The following is a 14,391-nucleotide window of genomic DNA, read 5'->3' on the forward strand; positions in this document are numbered from 1 at the left end:
GCGTCTGATGAGGCGATTTAGTTTGACACGGTCCCTATAAGTCGCATCACCTCCAATGCATTCAATTAATAAAGAAAATAAGAAAATAAAAGTTCCTAGAAAGAATAATGCATAGAAGAGCATAAATGCGTGATTTATGTGATAGTAGGTATTCTAATTTATTAATTGTCTTGAATTTATTAGTTGTTTAGGTCCCCTGATATCCTGATAAAGAGTAGTAGATGTTATACAAACATCCAAGCTATAACATGTACTTGTGACCAAAAGTATTTCATAGTTCATAGTCACAAGTACATGTTATACAAACATCCAAGCTATAAGTTTAAACTCCAAAGAGGCAAAGATCAAAAGCATATCACATATAGAATTAAAAAGATAAAACTATCTAGTGTCCCAAATCTTAATTCTGAACTCCCAATCGGACAGGTCATATTCTGCATGTGCATCTCCCACATCCAAAGCTGAGGATGTAAAGGCATCATCATCACTTTCATCACCCTCCAAATAATGCCCAAAACTATTTCAAGGGATAGTCCAAGGAATCCCTTAGTTCCTTCAAAAACTTTGGATTCGAGAACAGAATTCCAAGTTTGAGTTTTTTGTTTTAAATCACCTTGAAACCATGTAAAACTGGTTCTAAGGTGCTTTTGGGGGTTATAGCCCCTCCAAAACCCTTTCCTCCCTTTTCGATGGAGAAAATGACGCTTTTGCCTGTGCTCGTGCACATGTTTTCCACCCAAAAGCAGTGGGTGCATATGTGGGCATGTCTCTTTTGATGCAATATGCCTGCATATGTGGGTGATGTGCCACATGTGCGGGTGCATCACCATTTCTCCTACATGTGGTCCGGAGTGTTGCGCTCAAGGTCACATGACACATGTGGCATGGAGTGCATAATTTAAGAACAATGGTATAGCTACAGGTGACTTAGCTTTTATTCATTGTGTTTATTGCTTTGGGATGAATTCAAAATGTCTTTGTCGTGTATTTGCTTCTCGCACTATTACTCACACTGGGGAAAAAACAAATGCATTGGTCTTGGAGCAAAATTTTATCTAGGGCCTTTGTTGATAATTTGAAATGCCATGGATCCTGCAGAACTTATTTATGCATGTTGTTGGATTCACTTTGCATGCCATACTACGATTTATGCATTGGGATTTGACATTGAATCACTAGAGCAAGATCCAATTATTTGGCCTTTTTTTTTTTTTTTGTCACAATATTCCACTTTTGGTGCCATAGTTTTCCAGTTGACCTCAGATGGTGGTACACCCAGGACCAGCCACCATGCTTAGGGTGCACATTACCTAAAATGACCTCCATCAAATGTCATGATGTGACCGACCATCTTCCTTTATTTCACCCGATGTGTGCCACAATGCCACTATCATAGCATTTATTCAAATTCTGTATATGCTAATGTTTGCATGTTCATTGTGTGCAATGATACATGTACTTGTTTAGTGGAATTTTGATCTTTTCTTGTATGACCATATGGATTTTTTACTGCATTAGTTTTTTGAGTTTGTTCATTGTTTTAAAATTAGCAGGGTTTGAAATCACCCCTAAGTTCTAGCTCCTCACTTCTTGGTGGAACATTTAGTGATGAGGGTACGCGACATGTTGATGCAAGGTACCCAGCCATACTTTTCAAACAACGACTGACAGCTTGTCTAGAGAAAATTTTCGGTTTGATTCGGGATAACATGAAGAAGGAAATAAACCCATTGTTGACGAACTGTATTCAGGTAATGTTCATACTTATTTATTGATATGATCAATTATTTGGTATTGATGATGGTTATCTATTCGAATATGACGAGTATTATGTAATTTATTTGTTAAGTCTATTTTCTTGTCATTTACTTAAAAAATTATCTTTTTCTTGTGGCAGTGAGTAAATGTATGTGGTAATACTTGTTAGCAATTTGCATTCAGCCATCTCCATTGCAAGAGTACTGGTGCAAATCTTGTTTGTTTTTTAGTTCGTACTGTATTTGTAATCAGTTACAGGCAACTCTGCATGGTTATTTTATTCAAGTTATTAAGTGGAAATATTGTTGCGCACATGCAGTATGTATAATGTTGATGGTCTAAATGTCAAATAAATGTTGGTCATGTGTAATATGAAAGTCTCTACTATTATATATGTTACAGTCTGCATAAATCTATATATTATATTTGTAAAAAGACATCACGATACGGGTTTTATGAATATGCTAGAAAGAAAATCTATCACCATGTCCATTACACTCTATGACAAATGTGCTCTCTCCTTGTCTCTTTCCTGTGGGCCTCAATAATTCATGCACATTATTACACAGGTCTCGTTTGTTTTGTTTAGTGGTTGCATGTGCTGTCCTGCTAATTGCTAATGTTATTGTTGACATGTAATGCTTCTAGCTATAAATTCAAAATAAATCTGATGATCTAAATCTTGTCATAGATTGGGTTTGAAGATATGCTGCTAATGGATCTCTTTGAGGAAAAACAAAGGAATATTTCTAAGCGCTGATTCATGTAATGGCATGAGCTTTTGACAGTGTTAAAAAACGCGGACCGCCCAGCGCCTGGTTGGCCACCTAGGTGGTACGGATCCCGCCTAGGCGGCACCCAGCGCCCAGCCCTGGGCGGCCGCCCAGGGCCTGCGCCTTGCCTAGGGGCAGAATTTTTTTATTATTTGTATTGATTTTTATTGAAATAAAAAGGGTTTGAAGGATGGGTTTTAGTTTCATTTCAAACCTAAACCCACAAGAACCCTTTTTAGAGAGAAAGAAACTTCAAGAAAACTAAGTTTTATGACTTTCATTGGATCGAAGTGTTTCTCAAAGTTACGAAAAACAGATCCAAAGATCACCCAGGTAGATTTGATTTACTTTTGGAGTTTTGTAATTCTATGAGAGGGTGTTTTTTATTATTTTAGCACCAGAAAACATCTCCGAGGTGGGAGTTTGGAGTTCGAGCAATCAAAGTATGTGCAAAAATTTATTTTTAGATTGCTTAATTTATTTTGAGATGTCTTCATCTGGATCTAATCGAAGTGGAGATCCGGGTTGGAAATATGGATATAACCTGAATCCAAATGACAAAAATTGCATTAGATGCAATTTTTGTGAAAAAGATACGAAAGAGGGCATAAACCGGTTTAAGAAACATCTTGTCGGTATTAAGGGAGATGTTGCCCTTTGTAAAAATGTTCCTGAAGTTATCAGAGAGGATGTTAAGCAATATATGAGTTTTGTAAAACAAAAATAGGAACAAATCCTTGTCATTTGAATAGATCTATTTCTGCTACTTTTAGAAGAAGTGATCCGGGTTGGAAGTATGGTTATAGCCCAAAACCAAATGATAAAAATTTTATGAGGTGTAATTTTTGTGAAAAAGTTATCAATAGGGGTAATAACCGATTCAAGAAATACCTTGTTGATATTAAAGGGAATGTTGCTTCTTGTTAAAAGGTTCCTGAAGCTATTCGGGATGAGATTAAACAACTTTTGAATTTAAAAGAACCAGATAATGATAAAAGCGAGTCTTGTTATATGAAAATATCTTCTCCAGGTTCTTTTAGAAGTGGTGATTCGAGTTGGAAGTATGGTTATAACACGAATCCAAATGACAAAAATCTTATTCAATGTAATTATTGTGGAAAGGATACTAATGGGGGCATTTACCTGTTTAAAAAACACCTTGCCGGTATTAAGGGGGATGTTGCCCTGTGTAAAAATGTTCTTGAGGCTACCAGGGAGGAAATTATACAATATTTGAGTTCAAGAAAACACAAAACGAAGAAAAGGGTAGAATAGCCAAGACTCTTAGGACCTCATCTGCACATACTAGCAAGAAAGAGGTAGAAGAAGAGGAAGAAGATGCAGATTCAGAAGAAACAAGGAGGACGAGCGTTATATTGAAGAGGGAGATGACTTTGATGATGATTGCCTCGATTCTGATGCATATGATGAAGCTTTCCCTATTCCTTCTGATGATGATGATGACTGAAGACTCTTGATGTTGAGTGTTGATTGTTGTGTTGAGTCTTGAGTGTTGACTATTGTGTCCTACACTGTATATTTTTTGAATTTCTGTATATTTTTTTCTTCATATTTTTAGTTTTTAGTTCCATTATCTAACTTTTGTGTGTACAGTCTACAGTGTATCAGACTATCAGTGTATGCTTGTGTGGTTTTATTGTTTTAGCATTGTATGAAAATATGGATTATGGTTTTATGGAATATCAAAATTCTCTTATCGATTTCTATCTATTTTTAAAAAACTGGGATTATGGTCGTATGAATTATCAAAATTCTTATGGATTAATCATTATCAGTCATCACACATCAGTTTTTTTTTCTTTTTTTTTTTCAACTAGGCTGCTCAGGTTCTGGGTGCTTGCTTAAGCGACCGCCTAGTTGCTGGGCGGCCTGGACCCCCATTGCCGCCTGGGTGCCGCCTAGCACTTTTTGAACCTATGGGTTTTGAGTTGTTTTGTAAGTTATCCGTAGACCTAATTCAAGGTTTCAAAAAATGCTAGGCGGTCCCTAGGCGGCCTGCCTGGCGCCCAAAGCTAAGGCGGGCACCCAGAACCTTGGGCGCCCTATGGTGCAAATTCTTAGCATTTTTTTATATTTTTGCTATCTAAATGCTCATATATGCCTATATTTGTATCAAATTTTATAATTTATTTGAAAATATCGCAAGTTCGCAACATATGTTTTTATATACAAACATATCACATATCTCAGGTTGAGAATCAAAATTTCAATCCACACAAAACATTTAAAAGTCTAATAGGCTATTGTAAGGTTTCCAACTCTCATATTCTCCATATTCCATATCCATAAAATAAACCATAATAACATCCAAGTCTCCAACTCTCCAAGTTTTCAACAAACTGATTTCCAAAATATAAGAAACCAATAAACCACACAACAAAATAGTCCAAAAAGGCAAAAAAGTATAAACCACATAACAAAATAAATATAGTCCAAATGTCTAAAGCCAAACAATGATGGTGCAATAAAGTTACTACAAAAGAAGAGAGAAGATATCAATAAGAATCAGAATCATCATCTTCATTATTTTCATCTGCATCAGAATTGAGGCCGTCATCATCAGAATCATCACTCTCTTCAACATATTCCTCTTCTTCTAGAGATTCTTCTGAATCTACCTCCTCTTCCTCTATCTCCCTCCGTGAAGTACCTGCAGTAGAAGTTGCTCGAGTGGCCCTCCTAGGATCAGAAGCTTGCTCGAAGCTTCCTCGACCATTTCCCGTGTCAAGCCCTCCGCATGGAAGACCTCCTCAGTTCCAGGGTCACTAACTAGCTAATCCGAAGCGTTCTCCAGGTCTTTTGAAGAGATATGATCCTTCTTTGGCTGGTTTTTCTTCTCCTTGAGCTTTTGATTCTATTTAACAAAAACCAAGTCAATGAGCTTCTTTTGCTCAAGCCTATTTCTTCTCTTTGTATGCACCTATAAGGAAAAATGCACAAGTAACTACTATGTGTCTATGATCTTCTTACCTTCTATGAATCTATATTACAAAATGAACTTATAAACAAGAAAAACATATAAAATTGTAAAATAGTAAAATACCATCTCAAACAAACTCCAATTGCGCTCACAATCAGAAGAGGTAGTTGTCAAACTCAATATTCGTATAGTGATCTTCTGGAGGTTTGGAGCGCTACTTCTATGTTGTCTCCACCATTAGGCTACAAAATGTGGGCAACGTTTATAATTTATTTAGGTATTTAACATTATCAGAACTTGAAAGTTGAAACTTGAAAGTTGAAGCTTGAAAGTTGAAACTTGAAAGTTGAAGCTTGAAAGTTGAAACTTGAAAGTTGAAACTTGAGAGAAAATTATAATTTATAAAACAAAAGTCAAAAGTATACTACCTGGTTCGTCTTTGTTTCTCTGTCTTAATGCCATATCTTTTCCAAATGACATCAAAGAACATTGTACGAAATTAGCTCTTCAGTTGATATCGTATCTTGGATATGTGGATCGGGAACTAATTTCTCAAAGCACTCGTTAAAACCTTCCATAATTAACCCTTTTGACTCAATATCCGCATCTGCATAAAAGAATTTGGGGTTCAAATAGTACCCTGCTGCATGCAATGGTCTATGGAGCTGCCTATCCCATTTGTCATCTATAATCTCCCAAATTGGGGCATACTTAGCTACATCATTGCCCAAATTTTCTGCAATCTCATTCTTAGCCCTTTCCATTGCATCATATATAAAGCCTATGGAGGGCTTATCAGCATCAACCAAGCTCAAGATTTTCACCAAGTGAAGAAATACTAATATCGCATGCTTCACGCCACGCCAAAAATATTTCGAAAGAACAATATCTCGTGGCTTCTTTCCCCTGGCATCTCTAAATCACTTACACCTACTTCACTCCTCTGAAGCAAAACATAGACCTTAATACGATCCTCCTCTTATACATGCTCTTTAGACTAAGGTAGGCAGTGATAAATCTAGTGACCCTAGGCCTCACTAGCTCTCTCTTTTTTGTAAACTTGCGCATCATGGTAAGGGTAAGTATGTGACTGTATCTGAAGATTGTAACTTCCTTTGCCTTAAAAATAGTTCCTTTAACTGTAGGCAATTCACCAATGGCTTCAAGCATAAGATCTATGCAATGTGCAGCGCAAGGAGTCCAAAATAAGCAAGGCCTCTTTTGTCGAAGCAAATGACTTGCAACTAGATTGGGAGCAGTATTATCTGTGACCACTTGAATTACAAGTTCCTTTCCAACCTCTTTAATGCCCTTATCAATAAAAGAAATATGTAATGCGCATCATGAATATCATTGGAAGCAACAATTGAGCGCACACAAACTGTACTCGTGGGACAATTTACTAACAAATTCATGTTACTCCTCCTTCTCCTATCACTCCACATATATGTCATTAAAGAAACCCCAAATTTAGCCCATCCTTCCTTATGGGTCTTGAGATACTCGTTAGTATTCTCGACTTCTTTCTTCAGTAGTGGCTCTCCAATCTTATAAGGAGTTGGAGCTTTCAAACCTGGCCCAATTTGCCAAATTGCTTCCAACATTGTATGGAAGCTTTTCAAGCGAGCAGTGTTAAAAGAAATGCCTGCATGGTAAAACCACCGTGCAATAAACTGAATCACCTTGGCTCTATCTTCATTCTGAAATCTATTTTCAATTGTCGCTTGTTTTTTCCCATTTCCTCTATTGCCTTTCCCAAGTACTGTCTCAGGGCTAAGTGTAAAAAAGCTATCTATAGGCCCTCCCATACGAGGCTTCTTAGACCCATAAGCACTCTTGTTCTTAGAGCTCTGAGTACCAACCATGGCTACCTCTTCTTCCCCCTTTTCATCTTCATATTCAGTGTCAATATTATCATAAAAATCGTGGACCCCTGACTTTAATTCTGTTATATACTTTTTGTTTGCAATTTTTTTACTCTTTTTACCTTCAATGTATTCCAAAATATCTTTCTTTACAAGATCTGAGACTTTTTTACATGGGAGCAACATCACCTCTAAGACCAGTAAGATGTTTCTTAAATCTATTTATGCCGACAATAGAAACATGTCCACATAAATTGCACATAATTTTATTCCTATCATTCTTATCCTGGTTAACGTAATATTTCCATCCCGGATCTCCACCCCTACTAGACCCCGCAGAAGACATCTCAAATTGGAAAAATAAAACTCAAATAAAGATTGCAGACTGACCTTTTCTGCCCAATCTCTAATCTTCGATGTTGGTTTCGTCAATCGAGCTACAAATCAACTCAAAAGTCTTCTAATGCCACCAATAGCACCCTAAAAATAATTTCAATGAGAAAAGAAAACTTTTTCAATCCACAAAAAGTACTTTCGATTCTTAGAAATTTCTTCAAATTCTCAAAAATAAGTTTAGAGATTGCGGGTGTCTTGTTTTTTTTACTTTGGGGGTTAAAAAATAACCCCTTACCATTTTTATACAAACTTGGGGGTCAAAATGACCCCTTTTGCCTTTTTAAAATTCGAAAACGATTTACGGCCCTGTGCTCCCGCCCAGAACGGGACGCTCGACGCCCACCCAGGTGCAACCGCCCGTGTTGGGCCGCCTGGGTCGAGGCGTGCGATATTTTGTTCTTGGCCGCCTAGGCGGGTGCCTAGGCGCCGGGCGGACCGTTTTTTTACAATATTGACCTGATGTATATGTAGCATATGCAAATCCTTTGGTCCGTGGATTATCTTTTCCTAAGTTTAGCTCCATCTGAGGATAAATGAAATATTTTTTTCAAACTAATATAGTAGACTGGTACATAATTTTATATGAAACAGGAAATATTTTTATTCCCTTGCCAGCTGATGTTATTTCATGCATGATTCTTTAGTTTTCTCATGGAAAAGACTCTAGCTAATTGTGCCTTATGGGCAAGTTCATATTTTTTCCTTCAAAAGCAGTTTAAACTTTAAACTGCTTGTGAAGTAACATGCCCAAAAGTGAAAGAACAAATCATTGTCTAAACGAAATGTTCTTCCTGGATATTTTGATTTTGATTTTTTTTTGTTCTTCTGGAAGGCTCCAAAAGCCACACGTGCATCAAGTGCCCGAGCATCGAAATCGCCAGGCGGGGCTTCTCAGCTGTCACTCAGCAGTCACTGGGACAGTATCATCAAATTTTTGGATTCACTTCTAGGCCGATTACGTGAAAATCATGTGAGTATATTTTGCCCATTTTTAATTTTGCGATATAATCGAGCTTATGCACATCATATATATGAGAATTGGGAGCAATAAAGTCTCCCACTCTCATATTTTGATACTAGTCCTCTGCCAATGTGAATCACAGGCACAACCTATTTTTAATTTGATGCAATGTAATTTTAAACGAATGAAAGTTTGTGATTAAAAAAATGGCGAAGTGTCATATTCTCTAATTTGATTGAAAATAGAACAATTAAGTGAATCAAGATACAATTTATTAAATCTTAACCGAGGGACTAAAATCCCTGGATAAACTAATTTTATATCATGTTTTTGGAAAAGTCTTCTAAAATTAAGTAGTTAAAAATGAAAAATTTGGAAAATTTAATATTTATTAAACAAAATTTATTTTAATCCTATTCTTGCATGGAAGCTTTATTGTTATCAGAACTCTTGAAGAAAGGATTACTGCTTCAAGAATATATATAGCCCAAGTATTCATGACTTCTGTGTAAAGTACCCCTCCTTCGGAGTTTGTGTATGCATGCATGTGTGTGTGTGTGTTGTAAAGATCTAATCTATAAAGGATATCAGTTTTAAATATCGATTGCATACTTCCATGATAATTATTAGAATGAGACTTGGAGCTGATGTTGTTCAGTCGGATTATTGATGAATGATCTAATGCATTTAGGTGCCATCCTTTCTGGTACGGAAATTAGTCACGCAGATTTTCTTATTCATCAATATACAACTATTCAATAGGTAAGATTATTTCTGCATCTTTGTCTTTTTATTGATGTGTATATTCTTAAATCGCACGGTTTTTATGTGGAAGTGTGCAAATAACATTTACCTTCAGTACAAACCCTAGCCATTAAATGTGAAATTGGGTCGCTGGGGTTGTACCATTGACCATGCTCGTTTTCTGAGTATTTTTACTTGAGTTTGTGTAGAGCATCCAGCTGTCTGATTTTGCATCTGTGGCTTTGGTGTGTTTGTGATCTTTTTGCAGTAAAGGTAATGGTTTCATTGTACACAATCCCTTCTTTTTACTAAGGGACTATTTGGATCTATGGAAATACATTTCTACAAATATTTTTTCATGGAGATGACACATTTATGGGTTTGGATTAAAAGTTTGCTATAGGAAAGTATTTCTGCCAGAAATTATTTTCCTCATTCAAGCCAAAAATAAAGAAATATGTATCCTTCCCTTCACCCAAAAAAATTGTTTTCTAGCCAGATTTCCCCATTAAAGAGCAGCCCACTTTATAAAATACAATTAATTGTGCCAAAACACTCCGACAAATTAGAGAAAAAAACTATCTCAAATTTTAAGTTTTAGAGAGAGTATCTTGAAATGCTAAAGAGAAAAACTACTTGAAATTTTTTAGTGAGAAACTATCTCAAAATTTTTGTAGAGAAACTATCTCAAGTTTTAAGTTTTAGGGAGAGAAAGTATTTGAAAATTTTTAGAGATAGAAACCATCTCAAAATTTTTATAGGGATAAAGTATCTTAAAATTTTGGAAGGAGAAACTATATCAAAGTTTAGAGAGGGAAACTGTCTCAAAATCATTAGGGAGAAACTATCTCAAATTTTAAGTGTTAGAGAGGGAAAGTATATTAAAATTTAAGAGAGAAACTATATTAAAATTTTTAGAGAGAAACTATATCAAATTTTAAGTTTTAGGGAGAGAGTGTTGGAATATTTTTAGAGATAGAATCTATCTCCAAATTTTTAGATGGAGAAACTATTTCAAATTGTAAGTTTTAGAGAAAGAGTACCTGAAAATGTTTGGAGAGAAACTATCTCGAATTTTGACTTTAGAGATAGTATCTTAAAATTTTAGAGAAGGAAACTATATAAATTTTAGAGTGAAAAAGTACCTAAAATTTTTTAGAGAAGGAAACTATGTCAAATGTTTTTTAGAGAACAACTACAGCAAATTTTAAGAAGAGAAAGTACATTAATTTTTTTATAGAGAAACTATCTCAAAATCTTTAGAAAGAAAAACTATCTCAAATTTTAAGTTTCCTAGAGAGAGTATCTTAAAATTTTGGAGAGATAAACTACATCAAATTTTAGAGATAGAAATACTTTAAATTTTTTAGAGAGAGAAAGTATCACAAAGTCTTGAGAGGGAGAAACTATCACAAATTTTAAGTTTTGGAGAGAGAAATTTTCTTCAAATTTTGTTGAGAGAAACTACATCAAGTTTTAGAGAGAGAAAGTACCGGAAAACATTAAATTTTAGAGAGAAAAAGTACTATCTCAAAATTTTCATAGAGATAAACTATTTGAACTTTAACGAAGAAAATGACATTCGCTGTTTCAAAAAGCAGTTCACCGAGCGTCGGGGCGGCTGCCTAGCCGGATATCCCTGGGCACCTGCCTAAACCTGTCTAGGCGGCCGCCTAGGACCTCCACCCCACCCAGAGGTGGAAACGCAGCTCCTTGAGGGTATTTTTGGGTCATTTTTTTAATACTAAAGGGGTAAAGTTGTGGGTTTTAGGTTTATTTGAAACCTAAAACCCATTAGAGGCTATTTTAGGTAGAGAAAACCCAAAATAATACATTTTTTTACTTGGCAACTCAGGTTCTGAGCGCCCGCCTAGGTGCTGGGCGGCCTGGACCCCTCTGACCGCCTAGGTGCCGCCTAGCGCTTTTTGAAAAACTGATGGCAGTGTAGTAAATAATACAACCGAAAGCATTTAACGAAGCAAGGAGAAAAGAAAAGCCATGAAAATATTATGCATCTATGTTCCATCCAATTGGCAAAACTCTATTTTATAGAAAATACTTTTCTCAAGAAATATGTTTCAAATGAAACAGATTTTTGCAGCCATTTTTTTCCAGGGATTCAAATAGCCCCTAAAGGAGCCCGAGAATTAAAATATTATGTGGCTTTGGATAACCTAGTGCGAGGGGTTTTTGTTTCTTTTGTTCTGACAATAGAGATGTCTGATACATGGTTTGAAATTGAAACTCTGAATAAGTTTCCAATACTATTTACTCTCTATTGGTAAATTATTCAAAGTCGTCGAGATGCCTATTTTCTGTAGTCTGTAGACTCTCTTCCTTACTACAATGTTACAATTTCAAAAAATGAAATAAAATAAAATAAATTATTAGAAGTAAGGAGAGTGGAAAATTTCTAAATATTTGCCAAACTTTGTCTTAATTGTAAATGTAACATTTCAAAGAGTTTCAATAATTTTATTGAAGTAAAAATATTGCTTATTTTTGGCTGAATTTTAAGTTTAATAATTGAAAAGTTGTAATTGAAACCAAATTTCTGCTAATGTTCAGCATAACCTTGTGAGCTCTTTACTCAGTTTAATATATGTGCTGTTGTTCTATCAACTGTTCATTGCAGTCTTCTATTGCGTCGTGAATGTTGCTCATTCTCCAATGGGGAGTATGTTAAGTCTGGGCTTGCAGAGTTAGAAAGATGGATTAATGATGCTTCTGAGGACGTAAGTGGATCGAATTTCATTTTGTCCCTCAATTAAGTAGGGCAGGATTCATCTTCGTTTTATGACTATTTCTTGGACTGCAGTATGCTGGAACATCTTGGCATGAGCTTAAATATATCAGACAAGCCGTTGGGTTTTTGGTGAGTCCTCATTAATCGGTTCTTATGTCACAAATACAATGGTGTGTTGAACTATTTACTCTGAAGTTTTTGAATCTCTCTGGTTCTTACTAGTTCTCTTGAATATTACAGGTCATACATCAGAAGAGAAAAAAGTCACTGGATGAAATAACGAACGAACTGTGCCCGGTATGTTTCATAATTACAGGCATTGATCCTCTTGCACATGCTATGTACATCTTTGGTACTATCTATACATGCACACCCAACTGTGTGTGCCTCTACATTACTAATTTGCAACTTGCGTGTGTGTACTGCATAGCAGCATATTAAATTAATTAGACCTGCTCTTTTTACTTTTATATTCTGCTTTTTAGTTAAAAGTTAACCGTCTCTCAAAAAAAAATTTAATTAAACCTGTAAACTTTGATATCTTGAGCAGGCATTAACTGTACAACAACTCTATCGGATAAGCACCATGTATTGGGATGACAAATATGGGACACAGAGTGTGTCAAATGAGGCAAGTTTGATTTCAATTGTATACAGTGGGTTGCGTTTTTTATTTCTGATAGAGTGTGAGTTGTGTGTGTGGTTGGGTGCTTGTGTTCATGTATGTTGTTGATTCCCTAGCATCTCAATCCTTTTAACAGGTTGTTGCCAGTATGAGGGAAATTGTTTCCAAGGAACAGAATTTCACGTCAAATTCGTTTCTGTTGGATGATGATCTGAGGTCAGTTAAGCCATGAAATTTATATTGAATGTTAACACTCTTATAGCTGATGATACTTCGTTATGGAATATGCTGTAAATTTGTCATAAATATATATATGGATACACATATGTAAGTTTTATATAACTATTTGCATACAAAGACATACATGCACACCCACATAAGACATGCATGTGTTGTTACATGTGTGTCAATATTCCCAGAAATTTGTACACAAATTTTTTGATAGAAAATTTGTCTTTTATAAACCATCATGTATCTGTTTCTATCTGCGTGTGTTATTTGTGTGCACCAATGGACACCAATGGCCTATTGTTTGTATATAACTTTGCATATATACCGTTTTTATGTTTATGTAATGCAGAAATATACGTCTTGATTTGTCTGTGGATATATTTATTTGCCTATCATGTGCACGCCTACACACATTATATGCACATGCACAACACATAGATCTGTAATGCATATGTGTCTGCAAGCGCAGGTCCGTGCTTATGTTTTATGTATATACACAAGATCTTTTGTCGAAGTATCTATGTAATGCTCACGATGTTTAGGATACTGGATGCCACTAGATTTGAATGCACTATATTATCTGATGTCATTTGTGTTGGGATTCAATGTGGACAGATTTTTAGGTTATGGTTTTCGTACATCACATTTTGAGTGGTAATTTTTAGTTTTCAATCCATATATGCTGTCTATCTTTGTAGTATCCCATTCTCTGCTGAGGATCTCTCCAAGGCCATACCAGCCATCGATCCAGCAGATGTGGAGCTTCCTCCTTTTTTGAGAGAAATACCATCTTTCCAGTTTTTGGTCCGACATCCGGAGTGAGACACTCTCTCTCTCTGCTTTAAGTTCTAATGCTTTCCCAAATGTGGAGGGATCGGAAGACTAGTTCTCCCACTGTATATAATTTATGTTGGTCATTGAGGCAACCAAGATGGGAGCTGTATAGAAGAATGTGTTATATCATGGTTACCTGAAGATGAGCAAGTCAACTTATCTAGAGAATTTGGATTGATTGGAAGTTGTGAGGAACGTGTTGGGAGTTGGCTATACTCTGTTCTCTTTATGTAAACTCCCGCCGTCCGCCCCTGCCCGCCCTCTCCCCCTTCTCTCTCTCTATCCATGTAATTATAGAAATTAGGGGAACTCACTTTTCTTCTTTGATTGGTTTGGCCATTGTATTTTAGAGGCTTTTGTTTAATCAATTGTATCAACAGTTAATATGAGAAAGTAGGTCTTACGCTACGTATCTCGTTCATTGACTTGCTGGATTGCCCCCAACCCCATTTAAATGCATGGATGGGTTGGATGGTAAGAGTCATTTAAATGGATGCTACTTATTTCCTTTTGGAAA

At 35.9% G+C, this 14,391-nt stretch overlaps 1 protein-coding gene across 20 annotated transcripts in view; it reads left to right on the top strand.

Annotated features, from left to right (window-relative positions):
• Positions 1 to 14,391, top strand: part of XI-I (myosin) — a 48,821-nt gene extending 34,430 nt beyond the window's left edge. For 12 of the 20 annotated variants that reach the window (XM_088864248.1, XM_088864255.1, XM_088864247.1 and 9 more), the window contains exons 32-40: positions 1,551 to 1,751; positions 8,566 to 8,703; positions 9,386 to 9,456; positions 12,074 to 12,173; positions 12,257 to 12,313; positions 12,425 to 12,481; positions 12,735 to 12,815; positions 12,946 to 13,025; positions 13,739 to 14,391. In XM_088864248.1, the coding sequence (XP_088720374.1) occupies positions 1,551 to 1,751; positions 8,566 to 8,703; positions 9,386 to 9,456; positions 12,074 to 12,173; positions 12,257 to 12,313; positions 12,425 to 12,481; positions 12,735 to 12,815; positions 12,946 to 13,025; positions 13,739 to 13,862 (909 nt within the window). In that variant the 3' untranslated portion in view covers positions 13,863 to 14,391. Of the gene's footprint in view, positions 1 to 1,550; positions 1,752 to 8,565; positions 8,704 to 9,385; positions 9,712 to 12,073; positions 12,174 to 12,256; positions 12,314 to 12,424; positions 12,482 to 12,734; positions 12,816 to 12,945; positions 13,026 to 13,738 lie in introns of all 20 variants that reach the window. The other 8 variants (XM_088864260.1, XM_088864257.1, XM_011627070.3 and 5 more) reach the window with 3 other exon arrangements.

This window comes from Amborella trichopoda, chromosome 4 (genome assembly GCF_054954075.1).
Source record: "Amborella trichopoda isolate Santa Cruz 75 chromosome 4, AtrichopodaSantaCruz75HAP2 v2.0, whole genome shotgun sequence".
Classification (NCBI taxonomy): domain Eukaryota; kingdom Viridiplantae; phylum Streptophyta; class Magnoliopsida; order Amborellales; family Amborellaceae; genus Amborella; species Amborella trichopoda.